Source organism: Lepidochelys kempii, chromosome 24 (assembly GCF_965140265.1).
Source record: "Lepidochelys kempii isolate rLepKem1 chromosome 24, rLepKem1.hap2, whole genome shotgun sequence".
NCBI classification, from domain to species: Eukaryota; Metazoa; Chordata; order Testudines; family Cheloniidae; genus Lepidochelys; species Lepidochelys kempii.
This window is the reverse complement of record NC_133279.1, coordinates 4,896,550-4,923,870: the sequence shown is the minus strand read 5'-3', so window position 1 is coordinate 4,923,870 and position 27,321 is coordinate 4,896,550. Positions and strand designations below refer to the sequence as shown.

Sequence of the window (27,321 nt, the reverse complement as noted above, 5' to 3'; positions counted from 1 at the left end):
GCAGTGCCAGGAATGGAAGCCAGGTCTTCTGAGACCTGGCCCAGGGCTGTATCCATTACGCCACACTCATAATATAACCCCAATAAAGTCAAATTATAATGGAATCCCAATAACCAGGAACCCAAAATCAGGACACCCGTGAATTTTGGAAGAGAACCCAGGGTAGCTCAGATTAGCTCTCTCTTCTGGTGACTCTAAAAGAACAGGGCCAACTACTCTCAAACGTGGCCACTTGTTTTTGCATATCTACTTCTTTTTGGTTACGCAACTTGAGAAAATCAGAGGCCAGGTTTGAAAATGTTGACCCAGGTTCCTGTAAACTCACCACTTCTCCCGTAAACCCGGGCCTTTCATCTGGAAAGGAAAATAACCAGAAAATATAAGAGGCTGCTTAGCATACACACAGAGCCAACAGAGGGCAGCAAAGCCTCTTCTGTAGAGACTAGAATTCAAGTCCTGACTCTGAATAATAGAATATCAGGGTTGGAAGGGACCTCAGGAGGTCATCTAGTCCAACCCCCTGCTCAAAGCAGGACCAATCCCCAGTTTTTGCTCCAGATCCCTAAATGGCCCCCTCAAGGATTGAACTCACAACCCTGGGTTTAGCAGGCCAATGCTCAAACCACTGAGCTCTCCCTCCCCCACTCGCTCTGACCACTAGACCACACTACCTCTCAGAGCTAGAAATAGAACCCAGGAGTCCTGACTCCGCCCTCTTTGCTCTCTTGGTCTCCTCTCTCGCACACACATCATTGACAAGGTAGTCAATAAAGGCCAGATTTTCCAGCGTTTAAGTGCTTAAAGATAAAGGTAGGCATTTATTGGGATCTTCAAATGCACCTAGGCACCTAATTCCCTTTGAAGACCAATGGGACTAAGATGCTACTGTAAATCCCAATAGGTGCCTAGCTGTGTCATTAGGTGCCTAAACCCCTTTGCCTTCTGTGTCCCGCCAGTCCGGGTCAGGATTTAGGTAACACTACACAGTGCAGTCTGGGGAACTGGAGGGCCAGAGAGAATCACAAGGTCTCTGTGTGGCCAGCAGCCTCAGTGTCAATCACAGACCAGACCTGCCTCTTCTGTGAGCCTTGGCCCATTTCCGGAATGCAGGCTCTGACGCGATGTGCCGGGTGAAACTCAGACATAAGGTGCTGGAGTCAGAGCTTCCCGCCAGCCCAACGCAGACACTCACAATGTAAGAGCAGCTGGGGCTGAAGGCATAGGTCCCACAGGTGTACAGGTGAGTCTGATTCACTGGCTCTAGGACACGGATGAAGTTGAAGCACTCTGTCTGTGGGAGAAAAGCACATGCCACTTAAAAAACAACAGCTCAGATTTCAGGTTGCTTCACGGGCTGCACAGAACAGGGTCACTATGCTCAGCACTGACATGCAGCCACCTCTGGGGTGGAATGCAGCCGTGATTTAACAGCAACATCTCATTGGGATCACTTACCCATAATTAAAATGCAGCCACTTCTGGGGTGGGACTTAGCAGCAGTTCAATAACACAGAGCAATGCTACACAGGGATCACTAGTCAGCATTAAACAGCATCCACCTCTGAAGTGGAACGTGACAGCTGTTCAACAGCGCATAGCAATGCTGCACAGGGATCACTCACTCAGCCCTAAAAAGCAGCCACCTCTAGAGTGGAGCATTATAGCTGTACAGTTTAGGAGAAGAAGAACACGACCAAGCTGAGCTGCAAGGGGAAGTTAGGGAGGCAAATGAAGAGTTAGCCAGGACACCAGGATTAACACCCCCATGCATGGGATGTTTTAAAAGACCCCAAGCACAAGCCAGCGCCCCCGGGACCCCACGCTGAGACCCTGAGAAGAATGCCACCTAGTCCACCAGCAAGCACTATTGCTTCCTTTGCAAGTTGTGGGAGTGAGAAACCAGGCTCAGGAATTGCACCTGGCTTGACACCACCTCTCACGGCACCACAAAGCACCCACCCACCCCAGCACCCACCCCTCAGCATTGTCGCCAGCTCTCCACGCCCTCCATATACACTCCAAGACTAACTGTGCCCTCGAGGGGCATAATACAACCCACACCAGCATCAGCATCTCCCCCAGCTCCTTACCAGATTGCTTTTCTTCTTAAAGACACACTCCTGCTTTTTTTCAGGCACGGGTTGCCACACTATCTGTAAGGGGGGGAAAGAGAGAGATTCTTCAAAGTTTGGGAGGAAGATTCCACCTGGAGAAAAGGTCAAGAGCCTGTAAAAGTGCACTGGAAGGAAAGGAAGCTGCTGAGAGCAAAATTCTCAGGGAGGGGAGTATGATCTAGTGGTCAGAGCAAGGGGGTTAGGGAGTCAGGACTCTTCACTTCAGTTCTGTTCTCTCTAGAGGCTTCTGCTTAAGGTTCAAAGCACTTTACCAACATTCATGAATTACAACTCACAATTCCTGAGTAACATTATCCCCACTTTACAGATGGGGAAACTGAGGCATGGGAAGAGGAACAGAACCCAGATCTGACTTCCACTTGCCCCGCCTCCAGGATCAGCTTGCCTCCCTCCTGCGCCCCAAATGCTCCCCACTCTCTGGGGAAGGCCGAGTTCTACTCACTGAGCCTGTCAGCTCCATGGACCCAGCACTGTCCACCCGGAGGGAGAGGATGGTATCTCGAGCTCCCACATACAGAGTGCCTTCATCTTCGCTCAAGAGGAAAGTATCATAGTGGAAGGTTCCATCCTGGCTGAAGCTGGTTAGGGTCCTCCGGGGGTCTCCTGGCAGGGATCAAACAGTGCATGGTGGATGATACTTAGCACCTATATAGCACAACGTGGGTCCTATATACCATACAGAAGCACCCACATACTGTAAACTGGCACCTATATGCCACAGCTTGGCATCTATATTCCATAACTCAGCACCGTATATGTAAAGTGGCACCTGTACAGAATAGCCTTAGAGTTGGTTGAAAATTTCCCAACAGAATGGGGGTGGGTTTTTTTGTCAGAAACATGCTGATTTCCACAGAATTTCATTTTTTTATGAAAAATCACCTAAACAAAGTGTTTTGATCATGCAACAGAATGCTCTGTTTTCTTTTGTTTCACAATTTATTTGATATGATTTAAAACAATCAAAATCAATTGACTCGAAAAAATTAAAAAAAAATTCATTTAGGAGGAATTGTTGAAATTCTACGTTTCATTCCCATTCGGAACAAAAAACAATTTTGAAATGGCAGAACTTCCTGCTAAAACCAGAAACGTAACTTCCCCCAAAATGCTACATAACACGTATGTGTTGTAACATAGCGTCTATCATAAGAACAAAAGAACGGCCCTACTGGGTCAGACCAAAGGTCCATCTAGCACAGTGTCCTGTCTTCTGACAGCGGCAAATGCCAGGTGCCCCAGAGGGAATGAACAGAACAGGGAATCAATCATCAAGTGATCCATCCCCTGTCATTCATTCCCAGCTTCTGGCAAATATATCACAACTTACCATGTATATGTTGTAACATAGCATCTGTATACAGCAACTTACATGTATATACCATAACTTAGCATCTATATGCCATAACGTAATACATATGCGTGTACCATAAGAGAGCATGTATGTGGTACAGTGGCGAAGGCTCTGGACCAGTGGTTCTCAAAGCCAGTCCGCTGCTTGTTCAGGGAAAGCCCCTGGCGGGCTGGACCGTTTTTTTTTACCTGCCGCATCCGCAGGTTCGGCCGATCGCAGCTCCCACTGGCCGCGGTTTGCCGCTCCAGGCCAAAGGGGGCTGCGGGAAGCAGCGCGGGCCAACCGCTGCTCTGGATTACGACTCAGGAGATCTGGATTCTAGTCCAGTCTCGGCTGGAGACCCACTGGGTGACCTGGAACAAATCATTTCCCCTCCCACATTTGGTTTGCCTTGCGTATGGAAGCACCACAGGGCGTGGCCTGGCTCTCACTGTGTGTCTGTACAGCTCCTAGCGCAATGGGGCTCTGATCTCAGTGAAGGCCTCTTGGAGATAATGCAGATAAATAATAAACGCATGTACTGTAACAGAGCACCCATATATTGAAACATAGCATATCTCTCTCTATAAACACACTCGGTAACTTAGAACCTACATACTGTAATGTAGCATATATAGACCACAACTTGGCACCTATATACTGTAACATAACCTAGATACTGCAACTTAGTGCCTATGTAATGTAATGTAGCATGTTATATCCCATAGACTTCCAGTGCTCTTGGGGTCTGACCCAAAGCCCACTGAAGTCAAAGGAATTGACGCGGAGAGGGGGTTGGAGCAGGCTCTGTAGGCTGTATGACACTGGCAGAAGGAGCAGCCAGCACATGGCAGTGGAAATGGCCCTGGAGCCGGTGCTGCTGCTGGCAGGACCCTACAAAGGGCCTGGGGGAAGAGCGTGGCCTTTTCTCAGCAGCAGCAGGCTGCGGGTGGGTGGGAAAGAGGAAGGCGGTGACTGCTGGTGACTCAGTAGGGGGTGCTTTTCCCTTAGAGGCAGTGCTGACCCCAATGCCCCAGCCCGGTGCTGCAGGGGGCGGGGTGGGGGCTCAGCAGGGGCGCTCTCCCCTCTGTTCCCACCTCAACGTGGAGTTAGGGAGTGCTGAGCTGCCAGAAGGATGAGACAGAAATAACGAGGACTGGCTCATTTGTGATAATTGAAGATCCTGCAGTGTTTTTGCAAGGGTGAAGTCTTGACAAGGGGATGCAGATTCAGCCTAGAATACTATAAATACGTTTCCTGAAGGCCTCAGAGAACTGGAAACACTTCCCTGGCCATTACTGTTTATTTATATATACCGAAAGCAAATAGACAAAAAAAAGTCCCCGGTGGCATTTGCATCCCAAATTGCAGCCATGTCCTAGGATTGTGTGTGTTTGCTCTGCAGAATCACAGAGATGAACAGCAGGAAGGGACCTCCCAAGATCATCTAGTTCAGCCCCACCCTCCCCCGCCCCCCGAACAGAAACTGACTAGATCCCAAAGCCAAAGTGACTTGTCTATTTCCAGAGCTGAAGCAAAAAACAAAACCAAACCAAAGGGTGAAATAAGAATATTAGATCTTGCTAAACTCTTATTGATTTAATAACCTACCACAGGGAAGGGAAATTGTTTTATTAAAATATGCGGGTGGAGGGGAGGCCTGATCCTCACTACTCTGGCAGCATAACACGAGAGCCAATGTCATTTACACACCACTTTGAGGCCCCTTTTACTCTGCTCGAATGAGGTAAAGGAGTCAGGCTGAGTATCAGGCTCATTATTTTATTCTGGACAAATTCCAACTCCTCTAATTACAACCCTGCCTCCAGCTATTAGGAAGCATTGCCTGATACTCAGCCTGACTGTTCCTTTGCTCCATTTTCTGTTACTCGGAGCAAGGATTCTGTAACGCCGGCATTGGACATGGACTCAGGGGTTCTATTCCTGGCTTTCAGCAACTCGCTTCAGTCCAGATCCTCAACGATATTTAGGCACCTAACTCCCTTGGTCTAGGTGCCTAAACACTTTTGGGAATCTGGGCCTTAATGTCTCAGTTTCCCATCTGTAAAACTGGGAGAACAATCCTTCCTTTCTCCCACCCTCAGCCTGTCTTGCCTATTTAGCTTATAAGATGTCCAGGGCAGGGACTGTCTCTCACTGTGTCTATGCAGCTCCTAGATTGGATCCTCTAGGTGCTACCAATAATAAATACTCCTTGCTAAACCCTCTCAAACCATCCTGTTTCCTTGACATTCAAGTGCTTGTTAGATGCTTGTCCTCTCTTGCCAAGTCAGTCATATTTAGCTCTTCTCATCTCCCCTCCTAAATCAGGTCCGTCTCCCGCACCCAACAATCCCTTCCCAGCTCAGCGGAAACCGCATGATATTTCTTTTCTTTTCAGAAGGAGCTGAAAGGCGACCGGGTTTAATAGATGGCTGCTCGCTAGAGAGGCTGCAGCTGGAATTTGTTTTCATGGGGTGCCAGCGGATGCGGGGGTAATTATAAGCATTCCCCGGAGCTCTGGTGTGTACTGCCTCTGGGTTTGGAAAAGGAAGAATGCATTCGCTTTGTACAATCAGGGCCTGATCCAAAGTTGGTGGAAAGACTTACGTCACCACAGCCCAAAGGGACCGTTGCGATCATCTACTGTGACCTCTTGCCCAGGGCAGGCTAGCTAGAGAATGTCAGACTTCCAGGCCAGTTCCTTGGGGTAGGAAAACTGGGCCCATCTGGGATTTGAACTCAGGCCCGTTCAAGCCACTGGCAACCCCTGTGGGCTTTGTATCAGTTCCTTGGTGTGCTGACAGCTGCTCCTTTGGTCTATAGCATCTCCAACTCTCCCGACTGTGAATATCATCGTTGTTGCCCCGATGGGAACCCTGAGGTACAGAGAGCCAGCCAGCTCTACGAATAGAACCCAGGTGTCCTGGCAGCCAGTCCTGCCTAGCTCCAGCCTTGGATAGGGGCTGGATTGCCAGTCCCAGGGTGCTCTCTGTAGGAGCTGGGGAGGAGCAGCAAGGGCAGAAACATAGCAAGCTCCCCATGCACTCACTGTGCCCCTGCCCCCCCCATGGCTCCACTCCCTAAATACCTCATGCACTTGGCTCACACTGGCACACCGCTCCCCCCAAGCAGCTCCCTCCCATCCCCTGCCCCGTCTTCCCTATTGGAGGCCACGATGCCGTGTGAGCAAGGCTGGCTCAGCACGGCCCTGTGGAGACCACTTTCTACAGCCCCCATTGGCTCTGATCTAAAGTCCAGCAGGAGCCTTTCCACTGAATCCAGTGGGCCCTGGATCAAGCCGCAGGGTGAGCCCTGCCGGAAGGTGGCATCAATGTTAGGCCCACGATGCCCCAAGCCGGGGCACAGGGATAGAGTTCAGGATCTGAACTCACATCTTCCCCCTCCATCCTCCCTCCGAAGCACCTGCCTCCATCCCCTTCTCAACCTTGCAGGGGAAAAGCAGCTTCCGAGATCAGAGCCCTGCTCTTTACATGTGCCACATCGACAGGGAGATATGAGATGCCCCCCCTCACCCCCAGCCATTTTGCAGCCCCCCAGTCCTGGCTACAGGCAAGGAGCCTCTCTCTCTGCCGGCGCCCCGTGCCCCTCCCCCCGGGCCTGGGAGGCTGACAGTGGGCCATTCGGAGGGGCGCCGTTCTCTCCTTCTCTTCCTTTAACCCCTTTCTTCATTTCCTCCTTCCAACGGTCTCTCTCGCTTTGCTTTCTCCATTTTATTTATTCTCGCTGCCGTGTCTGTCCAGGCCCGTCTGTCTGTCTTTGCACTCTTCTTTCCTTTTCTTCCTTCCTTCCTTCCCACCACCCCTCTTTTCTTGCTTTCTCATCCATCCATCCTTCTTTCTCCCCCGAGCCCCCTTTGCTCACCTCTTGGGAAGGTGACCCTGGGAAGCAGATCTGCACACAGGAAGGTGGCGGGCATCACCAAACTACACAGGAGGCAGAGCGCCCGGCCGGGCATGGCTGGTTATCTGCAAAGGGTGAGGCCCTCGGTGAAATGTTCAGGGGCCCGGCCCCAGCTGTTGAGCTGTCAAGAAAGCAGGATGGAGAGAGATGGTTGAAACGAGCGAGGTAACCACATGAAAGAGTCCCCGCCCCAGCCTCCCACCTGGAGCGGAAGCGCTCGGCTGGAGAGAGGGCTGTATGCAGTCATGCTTCACCGGGGCAGAGCTTTCTGCACCTTCGCGCCACCACGGGAGCCCCGCAGGCAGCCGCAGCATCAGGGAGGAAAGAAGCCTTTCCAGCTGAGAGCGGGGCCGGCATGGGGCCATGGTGATACTGGGAGGCTGACCCAGGTGGCAGGAGATGCCAAGGAGAAGCCTCTCGGGGCTTGATTCTCGGCGGTTCGGCTCCTGCTGCTGGGGCAAGATGGATGCGGGAGATGCCTTTAAGCCTTTGCACCCCTCATGTTCTGGGACTGTGCAGGGCTCCACCCAGCACCCCCGTATCAATTGGAGCAGCCTCAAGGCTGTTCTAACTTACACTCTGCCCACTATAGGCCCTGGGAATCAAAGAAGAGCTCACAGCACTCCGGCCACACCCCCTATGCTGGGTGGGTGTGTCATGCGTGTCCCCTCCAGTCCACATACAAGATAATAGCCTACTGCCACTGCCAGTTGATGGGGCAGCTTTTTTAGCTCAGGTTGGTGCCATCTTCGCACCCAGACTAACTCTTCCTGTAGTGGTGCCCAGGTCAGGACCCCCCCCACCCCAAGCCGATGCTTACACAGTGTTCCTGTCCTCATCACATCCCAAGCCCCTCTCTGCCATCCCTCCTCTTGCTCCCGAAACCTGATTCCCCCTCCCCCCCCCGTCGCTCAACTTGTTTCTCATGCTCTTTTCGGCGGTGGGGAGCCCTTTATGGAGACTATATGGCCAAGCTGCCCGGGTCCCGCTTGCCCTCCCCAAAGGGTTGGGGAATGTGTGTTCCTGGCCTTGATGATCTTTTGGGCCAGATCCAAGCCCCAATCCAAAGCCGGCTGAAGTGGGAGCTTTCCCACTGACATCCCCAGTGGGCTTCGGATCAGGCCTTCTGGCCCCTCCCTGGCATGAGCCCTGCAGCCCCAGCATTTCAGAAACACCTCGCAGAACCGCCGGACACTGCTGGGGGCTGGGTCGAGGCAGGCATTTGCATCCGGGGCTCCCAGGGGGTGGCAAATTCCCCAAGCGCTCCAGTGAGTGGAGCTCGAAAGCCACCGACAGCTGAGTGACAGGCTGACCCGGGCCTCAATGCTGTCTCCACACACAGTCCTTCCTCCTCCTCCTCCTCCTCTGCACCCCAGCCAGATTGCAGCAACTGCAGCTGCTAAGCTGAGATGTTGCCCCTGTTGCTGGAAACGGTGTGGAAAGAGGAGGTTGTGAAATGTGGGGCACTCGCACGGCTCCCCTGGGGGCAGGAAATGATCGACCCTGACCGTGCTCAAAGCCACTCTGGCCCCTGCCTAACCTAGAACCTCCCCAACCCCTGAAATGCAGCCGGAGGCAAGGCAGGAAGATGCCTCAGTGCCCACCCCCAGTGCCCTGGCAGGGCCCTACTGTCCCAGCTCTGGGCAAGAGAGGTAATCCCCGCCCCGAGCTGTTTGTTACTCTGCCAAGCCGCAGCCTCATCCCGCCTTGCAACTCTAAACCTTGTTCTCTCCTCTGCATGAACGGCAGCTAATAAACCAGAGGGTGGGGATGGGTGTGTGGGGGGGGGGCAAATGCAGCCCTGGGGTAACTGCACTGACTGCAGGGTGCTTAAGCCAGCAAGGACTGGCCCGTAGACCAGCAAGGTGACGCCCAGACCCCAAGCTGTACACACAGACCACATGCTAGCGTGGGACAGGACCCGGCGCCTGATGCTGCGGGGGCCCAGGGGCGGGAGGAGGGATTTTTAAAAAGGAGAAAGAAAAGAAAACCCCTCCCTTCAAATACCAGCTCTGAAAGTGCCCCCATGCCCCGTGTTTCTAGCAGAGAGTGGAAGCCCCTTCAAGTCCCCTCTCTATCCCTCCGTCCTGGATCCCCTTGCCTGGCGCTACTGTATAAGAGATTCTGCTCTCAGCACCCAGTGCAGAGCCGCTCCCCCTGGGCCCAGCGCCCCCCGAGCTCTGCCTCGGATCCCTGCAGAGCGGGATCTGGCTGCTCATTCTCCAGCGAAATTACCTCTCCTGGGGCTGAGGTCAGAGGGCACAGGCGGAATTAGCGCAGACTTTCGGCCAGCATCATCCATTGGCAGCTAAGCCCCTGGTAGATCCCCCCAGCGCTGCATGGATGGACTCCCTGGTCGGTGCCCGGTGCCCATTGGAGACGTCCTGGGGTGGCCTCTGGGCCCATGGGATTGGAATGACGAGCCCAGCTCCAGCTGGAGGGGCTGGCTCCTGGGTTCACTCTGCTCCCAGACGTGGCCTCGGTTCCTTCCCCTCCTGGGCTCCTGTCCAACACTAGGGCCGGGGAGCTGAGGCTGTTTCAAGTCTCCAGCTCACACTGGCAGCTGCCTGGGCTGGGGAGGGGAAGGGCACAGCTAGATCGGTGTCACAGTGAGTCAGGGAACCAGAAAGTCCAGCCTCCCGGACTCATCCTGACAGCTCAGAGACCTTCCCCTGCTCCCCCCAGCCAGGCAGAAAGCAGCTTCCTTGGGTGGTTGCTTTGATAGGAAACAAGAGCTTTTAAAGGAGGTGGCATGGCCCAGCAGATGGAGCAGGAATGGGGGCCAGGATGCCTGAGTTCTATTCCCAGCTCTGGGAGAAAATGTGGGCTAGAGGTTAGAGCAGGGGGACTGGGAGTCAGGACGCCTGGGTTCTATGCCTGACCATTGGACGGGGAGTGGGGTCTAGTGGTTAGAGTGGGGGGGCACTGGGAGTCAGGACGCCTGGGTTCTATTCCTGACTCTGGGAAGGGAATGTTGTCTAGCGATTAGAGTGGAACTAGCAGCTCCCGGACTCCCTTCTCAGCTTTGCCACTGTATGAACTGGGGCAAGGGATAGCCAGTCCATGCCTCAGTTTCCCCATCTGTACGACAGGGATAATGATGGTGCTTGCCTTCTGAGGGTCAGCGACTGCCAACACAGCACCTTGAAGCATCGAGCAGCTGCACAACAAATGTTTATCAAGCCAGAACCCCCAAACCTTTCCAGTCTCAGGCCAGGTCTACACAGGCAAAACGCACCTAGAAGGGATCCAGCCGTACCAGCACAGCTGATTCTTTTCCTGGCATAGCTTATTCCACCCCCTCGCCCCCTGCCCTGGGCAAAATAAGCTATCCCAGTGCAAAGTGCAGTTGGGCTGGTCTAACTGCATCTCCTCTATCGGCTCCTGCTGGTCAGGGATCTCAACTCTTCATGCCCCTGACCGACAGAGCTGTGCCGGCAGCAGCCCCTGGGGCAGACCTGGCCTTAGACATGATGGAAAATGTTCCTCGCCCATCCAAAGTAACAAAATCCCTCACCCTGGGTGAGCCGACTACTGCGAGGCTCGGAGACGCGCTATCCGTAAGTATTTATGGTTAATTACAACCATTGTACTAACACTAACAGGCCAGCGCATAAGCCCTGGCCCCTCCCAATTCTCCACCAGGCACTTTCAAGTACACTGTTATTTACAAGCTGTCTGTCTAAGCACCTTTGGAGTGTAACTCATCTCCCACCCAAAGCCTTTACCAGGAGCGTGCTGAGCCCATGGAGAGCTGTACCAGGGGGTTTGCTGCTGCCTACAACCCTCAGCAGTTCTCGAGGCAGGGATTATTAGCTCCATTTTACAGATAGGGAAACTGAGGCACAGAGCTGCGCCTCCATCTGCTCAACGTCACACAGAGAGTCAAAAGAGGAGCTGGGTATAGAACCCAGGTGACCAGGCTACTGGTCCTCCAAACTCTAACCACTAGACAAGACTCTCCCAGAGACTGGAAGAGAACCCAGTTGTCCCGACTTTCTGTTGCTCGTCTAAGCATGCCTCCCCAGACCAGGGCACAGAAGTCAGGAGTCCTCATCCACTCTAACCGCTAGATCACATTCTCCCCAGAGCTGGGAACAAGACCCAGGAGTCCTGGCTCCCAGACCTCACTTCCTTTCCACTCAGCCATTGCTGGTGTGCTGCGAGAAGTCATAAAATGGAACCGCCCCTTCCCCAAGAACTGGGTTTCAACGAGTCAGCTGCACTGATCTGGGTGCTCGGTCTGTGACGGAGGAGGCAGAGACTGCTCAGGCCAGCCGGATCTCGCCCTGCCCGGCAGTGCCCCGCTGTTACCCTGATCAGAGCTCCTTTGCAGAGCTTCCGCAGATATCTACAGAGCGTCTGCTGTACCTGGGGGCCCTGGGAGAGCACCCAGGTGTGTGGGAGTGATTTGGAGTGAACCTGTCTATTTGCCCAGCTGATCCAGCTGAGGCGTGTGCTGCAACAGCTGGATCTGTCATCAGCTGCAAATTAAACAGGAAGAAGAAACTGGAACAAAGGGCTGGAGAGCAGAAGGGTGGAAAACACCCTGTAGAAACAAATCACGGGTTGGACACCTGCCCAGCAGCGGGTGTGGCCAGCTAACACCTCCACCCACAGCCCGCGGGTGCAGCCTTGGCATGCCTGTTCGATCGAGACCAGTTCTGGGCCTGATTCTTATTGGCACTAAGGCTCCTTTGCTAGAGCAGGATGAAAACAATTGGGAATGTTTTTCCCCACGGGGCGGGGGCCGGGGAGAGAATACATTTTCAACAGAAATTTAAATCCTGAAAAATGCTGATTTGGAAACGCTGCTGTGGCACCTCATGGGGGTTGTAGTCCAGCTGCTGCATGCTCCCACTCTCCTTTATAGGCCAGGCTTCCTGGTTGGACTACATCTCCCATGATGCATCACAGTGTCCCTCCCCTCTTGGAGAGGGGAGGGGGTTTATCATGGGAGCCCCTGGCCCTGGTGCATTATAGGAGATGTAGTCTGGCCAGAGAGCACACCCCATAAAGAAGAATAGAGGCTACGAGGCCACTGAAGTACAACTGTGACTCCCCCTTACTGTATGAGGGAGGCAACCTAGTGACAGAGGATGTGGAAAGAGCTAATGTACTCAGTGCTTTTTTTGCCTCTGTCTTCACAAACAAGGTCAGCTCCCAGACTGCTGCGCTGGGCAACACAGCATGGGGAGTAGGTGGCCAGCCCTCTGTGGAGAAAGAAGTGGTTTGGGACTATTTAGAAAAGCTGGACGAGCACAAGTCCATGGGGCCGGATGCGCGGCATCCGAGAGTGCTAAAGAAGTTGGCAGATGTGATTGCAGAGTCATTGGCCATTGTCTTTGAAAACTCATGGCGATCGGGGGAGGTCCCGGACGACTGGAAAAAGGCTAATGTAGTGCCCATCTTTAAAAAAGGGGAGAAGGAGGATCTGGGAACTACAGGCCAGTCAGCCTCACCTCAGCCCCTGGAAAAATCATGGAGTAGGTCCTCAAGGAATCAATTCTGAAGCACTTAGAGGAGAGGAAAGTGATCAGGAACAGTCAGCATGGAGTCACCATGGGCAAGTCATGCCTGACTAATCTAATTGCCTTCTGTGATGAGATAACTGGTTCTGTGGATGAAGGGAAAGCAGTGGATGTGTTGTTCCTTGACTTTAGCAAAGCTTTTGACACTGTCTCCCACAGTATTCTTGCCAGCAAGTTAAAGAAGTATGGGCTGGATGAATGCACTATAAGGTGGATAGAAAGCTGGCTAGATTGTCGGGCTCAACGGGTAGTGATCAATGGCTCCATGTCCAGTTGGCAGCCGGTATCAAGTGGAGTGCCCCAAGGGTCGGTCCTGGGGCCGGTTTTGTTCAATATCTTCATAAATGATCTGGAGGATGGTGTGGATTGCACCCTCAGCAAGTTTGCAGATGACACTAAACTGGGAGGAGAGGTAGATACGCTGGAGGGTAGGGATAGGATACAGAGGGACCTAGACAAATTGGAGGATTGGGCCAAAAGAAATCTGATGAGGTTCAACAAGGACAAGTGCAGAGTCCTGCCCTTAGGATGGAAGAATCCAATGCGCTGCTACAGACTAGGGACCGAATGGCTCGGCAGCAGTTCTGCAGAAAAGGACCTAGGGGTTCCAGTGGACGAGAAGCTGGATATGAGTCAACAGTGTGCCCTTGTTGCCAAGAAGGCCAATGGCATTTTGGGATGTATAAGTAGGGGCATTGCCAGCAGATCGAAGGACGTGATCGTTCCCCTCTATTCAACATTGGTGAGGCCTCATCTGGAGTACTGTGTCCAGTTTTGGGCCCCACACTACAAGAAGGATGTGGAAAAATTGGAAAGAGTCCAGCGGAGGGCAACAAAAATGATTAGGGGTCTGGAACACATGACTTATGAGGAGAGGCTGAGGGAACTGGGGATGTTTAGTCTACGGAAGAGAAGAATGAGGGGGGATTTGATAGCTGCTTTCAACTACCTGAGAGGTGGTTCCAAAGAGGATGGCTCTAGACTGTTCTCAGTGGTAGAAGATGACATGACAAGGAGTAATGGTCTCAAGTTGCAGTGGGGGATGTTTAGGTTGGATATTAGGAAAAACTTTTTCACTAGGAGGGTGGTGAAACACTGGAATGCGTTACCTAGGGAGGTGGTGGAATCTCCTTCCTTAGAAGTTTTTAAGGTCAGGCTTGACAAAGCCCTGGCTGGGATGATTTAATTGGGGATCGGTCCTGCTTTGAGCAGAGGGTTGGACTAGATGACCTCCTGAGGTCCCTTCCAACCCTGATATTCTATGATTCTATGAACATTTCCAACTTGAAATATTTTGGTTTTCAGGTCTTAGGTCTCCTCTATACACAGATTTTTTACTAGTAATAGCCAGTTTAAATGAGAACCAGGCCCTCTCTCTTGAGACCCATGGGAAGAACCATCTTGGTCTAGCAAAACACACCCGGAACATGGCTTTTCTTGCATAATAAGCATAACATTGTGGTTAAGATACAGGAGTGAAAGGCAGGAATCCTAGGTTCTTTGCCTGGCTTGGCCACTCTGCTGCCGTGTGGCCCGGGGATAGTCATGTCACCTCTCCATGCCTCAGTTTCCCCAGGAGTAAAATGGGGATCATCCAACCTCTCAAAAGGGCTGAGCCCTCAGTTAGAAGCTGTAAAGCATCATTACTTTCCCAACACCCATAATGATCCCTGGCCATTCTCTGGCCTCTGTCATTTCAGAGCCTCAGAGCCCTTTCCACAAAGTCAGCAAGTTTCTCAACAGCTGTGTGTGGGAGACACGTATTAGCATTGCAATGCACAGGCGGGGAAATGGAGGCAGAGAGCAGGTTCCAGGAAGCCAGCATTAGGCTATTCAAATCCCATAAGGGCCTTTTAACAAGACTCGGTGGTTTTTGGTGGGAAAGGTGCAAAAAGTCTGGTTTGTTCTGAGAACATTCAGGTTGGGAGACACCCCGGGTGGGATTCTGGCGCCATTCCAAAACTCCCACTGACTTCAAGGCGGCCAGGATTTCACTCCTTATCTTTTGGCAGCACACGCTCATCGTCCTTGTCTTGGGAGACTGGTGCAAGCTACACTCAGGATCAAACCAATCCCAGCCAACACAGCTGCAAGCTATCATTAACTTTCATTCCACCCATTTGAACTCTTTTCCACTGGTGTTACGCGCATGTACCTGGATAAAGGTGGGGACTTGGCCAAGGTGATACAGTGAGTCAGTGGCAGAGGTGGGGATGGAACCCAGGAGTCCTGATTTTCATGCCTTTCCAGAGGCAGAGGTAGAATCCTGGAGTCTTGAATCCCAGCTCACTGCTGTAACCACTAGACCCCACTCCCTTCCCAGAGCAAAAGCTACAACCCAGGATCCCTTACACCCATCCTCCGTGCTCTAACCACAAGGAAAGTGAGGAGTCCTGATTCCCAGTCCTCTGCTCCAAGCACTAGACCACATTAAAAACGCTTAGTGCCTCGGTTTCCCCTAACAAAATGGAGCAGAATTCTCACCCTTAGGCGACACTTTTAGATCCTTGCATGAAAAGAACTCCCACTTGCAAAGTACACTCAGCATTATTATCATAGCTGGCAGCTGTTTGTTCATCTTTATCCATCCCTGTTCTCCCTTAGCCATGAAGGCACAGCACTGCACCTTCATCCTCCACCCCGCCATTTCCCCATGGTGCTATAGATCCAAGCCATTTCCCTGATGCAATGTCCCTCCACGGCATCGGTCTGCAGGGAACGGCCTGATGCTTCCACCTCAGATCATCCGTCCAGAGCAGGAACAAGAGGGCTGCGCCCCTTCTGCATGTGATGTATCAGAACAGGTTCGTGTCCCTTTAAATAGTTTTGCAAACCAGCTGGCTTCTAGAGCACAGAACACGATGAGCGCCACTGTGGGGCTCACACACTATTTAAAGGGATACTACCTCATTCTGATACACTACACTGCTCAGCCTTTTGTTGCCCCTAATGGGAAATGCTCTTCACTGATCAGAAGGAAATGACTGAGGATCAAGGCCTGTTAGGCACCTTGCTCGCCTGCCTTAGCCGACTGCTAGCAGCTAGTTAGGCCCTGAGCTCTGAGGAGAGGTTCCAGGAAAGGGGCATATAGCCCTAGCTGGCTTTGACATGAGAACGGCTATGGGCCAGCTTTCCCCTTTGAGGAGCCGATCGCAGGGACGTGTGTGGTTGAGCGCATTGTCTGAACGCTGGGAAGGAGGGGGGGACCCCCGCATTTGCTATTCGGCCGGGACAGAAAGCTCCTTGTGACACAGAAACTAGGTTACTCTGCCCTGGAGCCGTTGGCTGAGAAACAAGGCCCCAGGGAGGTTTAAATTATTCCCATTGTTCTGTGCTGGTGCAAAGCCACAAATGGAGAGTGATGGTGGGGGGGGGGGGGAGGGGGGTGGAGCTTGGTCCTCAGTGATGGTAGGACCCCTCCGGCATCCACAGGGGCCTTAAAGTGGGTGGAAGAAGCCCCCTCAAAATCCCCCATACACAGGTGGCTTCCCTGACCTGTGTGGAGCTGGCTTTAGGGTTAAATGCCTGCAAGCAGCATGAGGCCTCCTTAAAACCACCATAACAGAGGCGCGTCCCCCTGAATCAGAACAGACAGTAAGAGGGCCAAACGAATGCCATGTAACCACGGCGAAACAGCTGACTAACAGAGGCCATTGGAGGCAGAAAGGCCCCCCTTAAAATGTGGATGTCAAATCCCAGTGAGGCTAATAGGAGGGTGCATGAACTCCAGCTGGTTAAGTGTAAAAGTACAAGGCAGGCCAAGAAGGAATCTGAGAAGCAACTTTAGACGCAAAAACTAACTGTAAGAATTTTTTTTTTATAAAAACAAAAGGAGGACTTGTGGCACCTTAGAGACTAACCAATTTATTTGAGCATAAGCTTTCGTGAGCTACAGCTCACGTCATCGGATACATACTGTGGAAAATACAGAAGACGTTTTTATACACACAAACCATGAAAAAATGGGTGATTATCACTACAAAAGGTTTTCTCTCCCCCCACCCCACTGTCCTGCTGGTAATAGCTTATCTAAGATAAGCTTATCTAAGATAAGCTATTACCAGCAGGACAGTGGGGTGGGAGGAGGTATTGTTTCATATTCTCTGTGTATATATAAAGTCTTCTGCAGTTTCCACGGTATGCATCCGATGAAGTGAGCTGTAGCTCACGAAAGCTCATGCTCAAATAAATTGGTTAGTCTCTAAGGTGCCACAAGTCCTCCTTTTCTTTTTAAGGGGAAATAGGTTACCTTGCATAATGACTTAGCCACTCCCAGTCTCTATTCAAGCCTAAGTTAATTGTATCCAATTTGCAAATGAATTCCAATTCAGCAGTCTCTCGCTGGAGTCTGGATTTGAAGTTTTTCTGTTGTAATATCACAACTTTCATGTCTGTAATCGCATGACCAGAGAGATTGAAGTGTTCTCCAACTGGTTTATGAATGTTATAATTCTTGACATCTGATTTGTGTCCATTTATTCTTTCACGTAGAGACTGTCCAGTTTGACCAATGTACATGGCAGAGGGGCATTGCTGGCACATATCACATTGGTAGATGTGCAGGTGAACGAGCCCACCTTGATTATCATACACATTGTAAGGAGAGCCCCAACAGGAGACTGGGTTTTTTGTGGGGGGTATGTGGGGAGGGAGAAAACCTGGATTTGTGCTGGAAATGGCCCACCTTGATTATCATACACATTGTAAGGAGAGTGATCACTTTACATAAGCTATTACCAGCAGGAGAGTGGGGTGGGGGGAGAGAAAACCTTTTGTAGTGATAATCACCCATTTTTTCATGGTTTGTGTGTATAAAAACGTCTTCTGTATTTTCCACAGTATGTATCCGATGACGTGAGCTGTAGCTCACGAAAGCTTATGCTCAAATAAATTGGTTAGTCTCTAAGGTGCCACAAGTCCTCCTGTTCTTTTTGCGAATACAGACTAACACGGCTGTTACACTGAAACTTTTTTTTTTAAAGTACATCAGAAGCAGAAAGCCTGGCAGACAGGCAGTGGGGCCCCTGGATGACCAAGGTGTTAAAGGAACACCTAAGCAGGACAAAGCCATTACAGAGAAGGTAAATTATTTCTTTGCATCCGTCTTTCGTGACGAGGATGTGGGGGAGTTACATTAAACGTCATTAAACGTCAATAAGCCACTAGGTCCAGCTGGTATTCATTAATGTGAAATTAATTATTCATTTCTATTTCTATAAGTATTAATGTGAAATTGCAGAACTACTAACTGTGGTATGTAACCTTTCTCTGAAACAAGCCTTTGTGCCAGATGAGTGGAAAGAAGCGAATATATTGCCAATTTTTAAAACGGGCTTCATGGGCCCTCCTCGCAATTATAGACTGGCGAGCCTAACTTCGGTACTGGGCAAACTGGTCGAAACTACAATAAAGAACAGGACGATCAGGGAAATCATGCCTCACCAATCTATTACAATTCTTTGAGAGAGTCAACAAGCTGGTGGATAAGGATGATCCAGTGGATATACTGTACTTTGACTTTCAGAAAGCCTTTGACAAGGTCCCTCACCAAAGGCTCATAAGCAAACTAAGCAGTTATGGGATAAGAGGGTAGGTCCTCTCATGGGTCAGTGACTGGTTGAAAGATGGGAAACAAAGGGTAGGAATAAATGGTCAGTTTTCACAATGGAGAGAGGTAAACTGCGGGATCCTCCCAAGGGGCTGTAATGGGACCAGTGCTGTTCCATATATTCTTAAATGATCTGGAAAAGGGAGTGGAAATGAAGTGGCAAAATTTGCAGGTGATACAAAATTATTCAAGATAGTTAAAAGGTTGGGGTGTTCAAAGTCCAGAACCAGTTTTGCCATCTGGATCCCTCTCAGATCCAGTGCAGGGAGGGAACCTGTGACAGTGACAGAAACTGCTGGCAGAAAGGGTTAATTCCACCCCGCCCCCCACTCGCAATTCTAGGGGCCCTTCTATACTGGTATTACGTGATATCCACCAGGTGCGCTACATTGGGGTTAAGAGGGACCAGCACAAAATGAGTGCACACACTTCAGTCACTGAGGGACTGAGTGGGGTCCTGGGCTCTCTGCACAGGAAGAAATCGCACCCCCCTAGAGACAGATTCCTCCCCTTCCCACCTTCTCCCTGGCTGCCCTTCCTCCCAGATCAGTGGATCTGCTGCAGCCTGATGCTGGCACCTGCGGGTCTGCAGCTGATCAGCATGGCTTTTCTCTACCTCCCCACTATCCCTGGCTTTATCTTTCCAACGGGTGGGAAACAGCAGCTTCTTTCCAGGTCTCTAGGCTGGGAATAAGAGCGCCTGGTGCTTTCTCGCTGCCTGCCCACCCTCCCATGGAATATGACAGCAGGGGGTTCTTCTTCTGGTTCTCCCCACCTTCCCCACCAGCGCCAGAAAGAGATGATCTGTCCAGCCCTCTTTATCACAGAGCTAGCCGCCCAGCTGCGCACATCCCAAACCCTGTGGAGCCAGCCACCCTGGGGAATTACAGACACTCTCATCTGGAGATGGAGAGGAGAGACCCCACCCTGTCTGAGCATTGCAGGTAATTCCCAGCTGCTGACCTGTGATTCCCAGAGAAGGCAGCAGCCCCCTGGGTTCCTAGCTACCTGATCGATCTATCACCAAACAAGCCCCTCCATCCACCCATCCATCTCCCTCCATCCATACCTTCCATCGATCTGTTTCCCTTCATATCCTTCTATCCATCCATCCCCATCAATCCATGCCCCTCTATCCATTCATCCATCTGTATCCATCCATTCGTATCTATCCATCCATATCCCTCCATCCATGCCCCTTGATCTATCCATCCAGCTGTATGCATCCATATGCCTCTATCTATCCATATCCCTCCATCTGTGGTCTCCTCCATCCTATCCAATGAAGATTACATTGTCTATCTAATAAATATTAGGCCAATCAACTCCAATGCAGCGCTGCCTGTTTACACCCGCTAGGGATCTGGCCCTGGTGTCGCCAATGGAGTTATGTCCTTCTACACCAGGTGGGGTTCTGGCCCTATGTTCCCAGCCTAGAAGGTTTTTTCCAGTACTAGTGATCGACAGACGAGAAGGCAAAGCTTCTTGGGAGAGGGAGAGGGTGAAAGTGGTGTAGTGGTCTGAGCTCAGGAGAGCGACCCAGGATCCTCTGAGTTCTGCCCCTTGGCTCTTACTTCAACTCCCTGTCTGTGGTCTTGGGGCAAATCACGTCCCCCTGCCATGCCTCAGTTTCCCCAGCAGGGGATGCACTGGAGGGATTAGCTCAGGTATGTAAAGCGCTGAGTATTGTGTAGATAGTGCGAAAAGAGCTACTGACGCCTGCAGCCCTGGAACCAAGTGCAATGGGCAGCGATGACCTCCGTGAAAAATGGAGAAGCAAGAGAGATACGCAAAGGGCTCTGGGTCGTCACTCTGTTAGTCCCGCCAACCGACTGTCCCTCCTTAACCCTCCCCCTGCACCGGGCTGAGCACAGCACCCCACGCAGCTGTTCACCCAAAACAAATCGCGCTGGGCCAAATCCCCAGCTGCTGCCAATCGGCACCGCTCCGTTGGTGTCAACGGGCCACATCCTCAGCTGGTGCAAACCAGGATCGCTTAATTGAACTCAATGCAGCAACCCTGATTTACACCAGCTGAGGATCTGGCTCACAATGCTGAGACTCTTTCAGGGTAGTTTGCATTTGTATCATTCTCTCAGTCCTGCCCTGCCCCGGCACTGCCCTCCCTCCATTCCCACAGGCTCCAATGCACCACTCGACACCTCTCACTGAACCCTGCGGGACAGGAACCTTGGGAAGAGATCCCCAGCCAGTGTAAATCGGTGTCACTCCATTGGAGTCAGTGGCCCAGTTTGTGTGACTTCAATGGAGTTGGTGGATTTATGCCAGCTGTTTTCCTCTGCATCTGCTGCATTACCGAGCACAGAAGAAAACCCTTTATCTCTCTTGAGAACAGCCCCATTGGGCAGGTGTTATTTCATGCCTTTGGAGTGAATTTACAACCCACGGATGGCGTTGCCAGCTGGTGTTCACCGAGGTGGCTCCACCGAAGTCAACGGCGGCGCAGCGATTTGCACCAGCTGGGGATCAGGCCCGGCGGCCACGCAAGCCGATTGAGGAACGCCACGAGCTTGGTGTGTAAAACACATCGGCGGGTCTGGCCTCTGGATTTCCCACCCTGGCACTGCCGGTGAGCTGCCTAGAGAGGCGCGGCCAGAATGCACAATGGAGCCCGGCTTAGCAAAAGGTCCCTGGTGCCCCGTTTCGCTCCCTGATTAACAGCTAACGGGAGCGGTGCTCCCGTTGGGGACCTGCGTGTTTTACCGCTGGGCTCCTCATTGTTTTAGCAGCTGGGATTTTCCTGGAGGAAACCGGGCGCCGATGCTCTTCGCTGCATGAATTCCCCAGCTGGGAAACCCTTTGGAAAAAGCCAGCTGTGGGTTCCCCCCTTTGCCTGCTCTCTTTAGAAGCTCCCATCCAAACAGCCCCTCTTTCCCCCATCGTCATCCCCCAATACAGAACATCACCATCTTACCTGCTCCTGATTGGTACCTGGGTACTAACAGCTTGCCCCCCATCCTCACCCAAGAGGAGCCCAGATCTCTCTCTCCAACCCCCGCCGGGTCCCCTCCTAGCTCGGATTCCCTGACCTCACTCTACTGCAGCTCCCGGCGCGAGGAAACCAACCTGCTTGGAACGGGCTGCTCCCTGCGATCTAGAGGAGGAAAATCCCTTCCCAGACGTGCATCCCTCCTCAGCCTGCTGGGGACCCTCCTCGCGTTGCCATAGTTACCGCTTACCTCCCAACGAGCCAGCTACAGCTGGTGTGCGACTGACACGCACACCCCAAGCCAGGCAGCAGCCGAGCAGGAAGAAGCTCTGTGCGGCTCCGGTTGGGATCCAGTTGAGCTGCTGGGGTCAGTGGAAAGGCTCAGTTCCTTTCCCCCGAGCGGCATGGCCTGGCTGGAGAGAAAGACATGCATCACGAGTCAGTCCTTCCCCATTCCACCCCCTCGTCTAGAAATCCAGCTGCCCCTCACCCAGTGGCACCCTGGCTCTTGTGGGCTTCCCCAGCTTTCACGTGCAGGCCGCAGTCATAAGGCTTAGTGCCCACCTGGCTCATTTGTGACCAGGCGTCATGGCATCGCCTGCTGGGACGGTTCCCCCAGGCCTCCCTGCCTGGCGCCTCGTGGGCCAGATCCTGGACTTGCTCCGCTGTGACTCCATCGACATCAGCGGGGTTACTCCTGATGGGCACCGGGAGCAGCTCAGGCCCCCCCCCCCCCCAGCCTGACCTCTCGTGCTGTCACTGATGCCCAGGCTAAGCAGGTGCCAAATGCCAGGAGCTCAGTGCAGTGGGGCCCTGTTTGCCCAGCTCGGCACGCAGTGACTGATCCCCGTGCACATCGCAACCATGCCGGCCTGGTGGCGCTCGGCACCGGCACCCCGGTAGCGTTTTGCACCCATTTTGCGCGAGGCCCTGGGCTGCTTTCATGTGCCCCAGGGTACATCAGGAATATCAAAGCCAGGGGAGCGAGCAAGCGCAGGATCGGGCCCTGTATGTGCTTGTGGGGTTATTTTCTCCCTCCATCCAGCTTCTGCAGGCGGGGGCCCAATCCTGTCCCCGCTGACCTCAAACAGGCCAGCCTTGGGTTGCAATAGGAGCCAAGAAGGGGAAAGTGCCACGTGGAAGGTGCCCAACATTTTGCAGGATCAGGCCCACCGGCTGCAAAGGGCAGGGGTGTGATTTGATTGGGGGAAGGGAGCTGAGATGGGGCCTTGGGGCTGTTGGTTCAAAGAAAGTCCAGCATGGCAGCAACCAGCCATCGCGGTTATTATCTGTATTGCCGTGCCAGGCGCTGTACAAACACAAACCAAAGAGACAGCCCCTGCTGCGAGGAGCTTGCGATCCAAGCGAGGCGATCTATTATCTGTCTGGCAGTCACACCCCGAGGCCAGGGCCCCATGGTGCTGCAGGTGGTAAAAACACCTCCCAAAGCAGCTGTCCTCACCCCAAACACCTTGCAGCGTAAGGAAGAGAGCTGAGGGGCCTTGTGCGCCGGCCCGGGGAAGTCCGTACTGCCCCTGTCCGGACTCTGCCTGCTTTGGCGAGAGAAGACTTCAGCTTTCACTCAGTTAAGGCCAGTAACATATCCCTCTGTCCATGCAGTTAAAGATCGTAATTCTGGCCCCCCGGACGAGTCCTGCTAACTCCACTTCCGCTTGTGCAAAAATCCCCCCTGAAAGTCTCTGTGGAGGAAGTTATTTTTCGCTTCCCCTCCTTTAGAAAAGAAAAAGGACACCGCAAAGCTCATGCATCGTTGCAGCGGGCACAGACCCCCCTGCCGCGCCCTGCCCCAGAGGTAGCTGCATGTCAGTGGCAGGCGGAGCAAAACCTGCACCAGCTGCAGGCCGTGGAGAGCAACAACAGGTGACAAGAAGGAAAAGCTCGCAGATGGGAGAGCGATCCACTGCAGGTGGCATTTAGACAGGCGACCTGGCTTCCTGTCTAGAGCGGCTGCCGTGCTCGCCTGGCACAAGGCTGGGTTAGACACATCCGGCCTGAGTCATTGCTGTTCTTCTTCTCGAAACAAAAGGAGAAGCTGGCAGCAGCGTTTCCCCCACTGCCCTGCACCTTTTAATGAGCCCCCAGCAGCCGTACAAACACACATCCCTATTTCAGTGGCGTCAATGCTCCTTGAACATGCAGGCTTCCAAGACCGAGCTGTAGCCGCTTCCTGTCCTCAGATAGTCACGGTGCCAAGCCATCAGTGCATGCGCCAGGGCGGTCCGGTGGAAGCCCTCGGTTCAATGCCCTGGCTGCCACAGACTCGCTGGGTATCTCACTTACGCGCCAATCCTCAAAGGGATCTAGGCTCCCAACTCCCATTGGGAGTTAGGTGCCTAAATACCTTAGGGGCATTCAGCCTCTCTGTGCCTCAGTTCCCCATCTGCAACATGGAGCTAACACCACCTCACAATAAAAGACGGCAAGGTGCTCAGATTAGATGCGGCAGTAACAGGGGCCGTAAAAGTACCATGGATGCACAGATAATAGCTTAGGAACCCGGTGGGTAAGGAAGGATATGCCTTGGTCTTCAGTGTCCCGGCCCTCTACATTTCAGAGAGGCAGCCACTGCGGGTTTCATCGGGAGCAGACCCTCCTGGAGCAGCCCACACACCCCGTGCTCTTTCTCCCAGGGGGATTGTATTTTTTTGTCCTTCCGCCATTTCATCCAAAATAAAAAGCAGACCGAACGTACCTGTCCACGGCATGTGTGGAAATGCAGGGTGGTCTAGATAGCTCCCTTCAGCCTGAGGGATCCCACAGCACTCTGTGGTCTGTATAGCATCGTATCTTGTGGATCAGGAGAACAGGTTTAGGATCAGATGACACTAACGTGAGGGGCCTTTGGATCCAGGGTATTGGGGGGGTGCATCTCTGCTGGACAGAGGACAGAGGACTTGTGGCACCTTAGAGACTAACCAATTTATTTGAGCATAAGCTTTCGTGAGCTACAGCTCACTTCATGGGATGCATACTTGCATAATGACTTAGCCACTCCCAGTCTCTATTCAAGCCTAAGTTAATTGTATCCAATTTGCAAATGAATTCCAATTCAGCAGTCTCTTGCTGGAGTCTGGATTTGAAGTTTTTCTGTTGTAATATCGCAACTTTCATGTCTGTAAAACTTCAAATCCAGACTCCAGCAAGAGACTGCTGAATTGGAATTCATTTGCAAATTGGATACAATTAACTTAGGCTTGAATAGAGACTGGGAGTGGCTAAGTCATTATGCAAGTATGCATCCCATGAAGTGAGCTGTAGCTCACGAAAGCTCATGCTCAAATAAATTGGTTAGTCTCTAAGGTGCCACAAGTACTCCTTTTCTTTTTGCGAATACAGACTAACACGGCTGTTACTCTGAAAAGAGGACATATACACTGTCCAGCTGCAAGTGGCTCACAGACTAAAACTGCAAGGGCAAAGCAGGGGCCATCTTTTTGTTCAGTGTTTGTACAGCGCCTGGCACAGTGGGGTCCTGCTCCATGGCTGGGGCTCCTAGGTGCTACCGCAATACAAGTAACCAATGAATAACAACAACAGTCTCCACCCCTGAAATGCAGCCACTGCTGCGTTGGAGCGTGGCCACTGTCTGAACAGCGCACAGGAACACCACCCAAAAGTCTAAGAAAGGAAATGAAAAACAATCTAGGAATTTAGGCGTGTGGCAATGATTTCACAAGATGGTTAGGAGGCTCCCGGGGAATCTTTTATAACCACAAATGGTCAGGGCTTTTGCTCTTCATCTCTGAAAACAGTGCCTGGAAGCTGGAGCTGTGATTCACCACTGACTCAGGGGGAAGCATGTGCTACCAATTGAATCACCCCCCAGCACCAACCTGCTTCTGAGAGCTCCTCCATGCAAACTGAACCAGCCTAGTCCTTGTGACCTGAGCCAAGAACCATCAAAACACTTTTTCACAGAGAGAGACTCTTTTCTACTCCAAAGCTTGCATATTTTGCAGTTATTTGCACTCATACTCAGCACCTCAGGCCTGCTGCTAATTCATCCTGCCAACCCCAAGAGTTAAAAAAAAAAACCCATAAGCCAGGCCTCCAAAAACCCATGAGACTGGCTTTAAGAAAACCCATGAGATTTTATACATCTGGAGTTCTTTTTATTTGTCATTTGACTTTTGCATGGGTCACGTTTTCAAGCTTTCCTCTGCGACCACGAGAGCTAGGAATTTACTTTTCCTACTAAACGCACATCTGGAGTCTGCTGGATTCATGCAACTCCAGAAACTGGAGTCTGCAGCAAGTCACCAAATATCGCAAGAGTCACGCTGAAAGCCTGGGAGCTAGCAATGCCCGGGGGGGGGTGTCCCTTCACACCTCTCGGGCAGTGCAAAGGAGCTGCAGTGTGAACCACAACTGGGCCCAAGGTGCTTCCAGGAGAATATTCCCAAGAGCCATGCAGCCCCATTCCCCTCTCCCTCCTGTCAGAGCCGGTCTGGCTCGCCACTGCTCGGCACCTTGGGCCCTCCTTCACACCAGTGCAACGCGAGCGAAACACGTAAGCCCTCTGATCCGGCAGCATTTCACACCCGCTCCGCAACAGTGCAACCGGCAGCATGAGCTCGCAGGGTCCTGGAGAATCAGGCCCTGCTGATTTATGCTGGCGCTAGTGACAGGCTGCCCTGTGGGAGGCTTGGCCGACACTCCTGTGGCTTCCCCCTTCATTTAATAACAGCAAAATGAGAAATAATGCAGCAGCCACCGGAAAGAGCCTTCTCCCACACAGCAGGTTAGCGACCGGGGAGATGCGATGCGCCAGCCCCAGTCCGGGCCAGCCACGCACGCAGGATCACTGGCTGCGGCCACAGGCAGGAAACTGACAAAAGCAGTGTGGAGATCAGAGCCGAGTGGAGGGGGATGTCCGGACCTGCACTGGAGTCCGTGGGGAGTCATCCCGTGGATTTCAGTAGGGTCCTTAGGGCTGCCGTCCCAAAGGAATGGACCGTGGTGTCAAAGGGGTGACGGGACACAGAACATCATCAGAACCCAGACGCCACCAGAAAGGATCAGCCACAAAGCCCACCTAGCCCGGGATCCTCCCTCTGACAGTGGCTAGCACCAGTTACAAGGAAAGGTGTAAAACTGTGGTTAGCACCTCGCTGGTCTTTGACGGGCCTGGCTGTTTTTGTTTTGTTTTTTAACGGATTTGCGAGTTGCCAGAAAAATAATTTAATCTGTCGGGGTTTTTTTTTAACATGAGTCTGAAGATTTGCATGATTATCACAACACACCGGGATGCCGAAGGTTAAAAGTTGCTGTGTCCAGCTAAAGGTGCTGCAGCGTTCCCACTTGGCCCGTTTAAGTAATAACAGATCAAACCTGGGGAAAATACAGCAGCTACCTGCCCGCCACCACGCAAGAGCCCCACGCGTGAGAGAAAGTCACGTGGGATGTCTTACCTGTACGTGTGCTCTCTCTAGCTACTGTACGTGGCTGTTGAGGGGGGGGGCTGTGGCGTTGCCTTGTGGTTGTGGGTCGGGGTGTGGAGGGCTGGCCTTGCGCAGGGGGTGGGTGCTGGGTTCTTTTTGCATTTCAGAAGGGTAACCCTCTGTAAAACCCTGCAGTAGCAGATGCTGGATAATTCGCCCTCTCCCCCGCCACCCGTAGGCCTCGCCCTCATCTCTACCAGAGCTCAGCTCAAGGCCCAAAGCAGGAGGTTTAACAATCCCTTCTAAATTCTGACCATCTCCTTTAGGTGCCGAGTTCAAACCCAGCCCAGGTTGGGGGCGATAGCCTGTGCACAGTGAGTTTGCTTGTTCTCAGCCCTAGCTGGAGGGTCCGAGTCACAATCCACCCCTCCTCCCCCA

At 52.3% G+C, this 27,321-nt stretch overlaps 1 protein-coding gene across 7 annotated transcripts in view; it reads right to left on the bottom strand.

The window, feature by feature from the left end:
• Window positions 1–23,069, bottom strand: part of SEMA4A (semaphorin 4A) — a 48,310-nt gene extending 25,241 nt beyond the window's left edge. For 4 of the 7 annotated variants that reach the window (XM_073323593.1, XM_073323592.1, XM_073323588.1 and 1 more), the window contains exons 1-5: window positions 9,628–9,952; window positions 7,354–7,513; window positions 2,578–2,738; window positions 2,091–2,153; window positions 1,193–1,291 (exon numbers count right to left, since the gene is read on the bottom strand). In XM_073323593.1, coding sequence (XP_073179694.1) covers window positions 1,193–1,291; window positions 2,091–2,153; window positions 2,578–2,738; window positions 7,354–7,447 — 417 coding nt within the window. In that variant the 5' untranslated portion in view covers window positions 7,448–7,513; window positions 9,628–9,952. The other 3 variants (XM_073323590.1, XM_073323589.1, XM_073323591.1) reach the window with 3 other exon arrangements.
• Window positions 23,070–27,321: the final 4,252 nt, after the last annotated feature.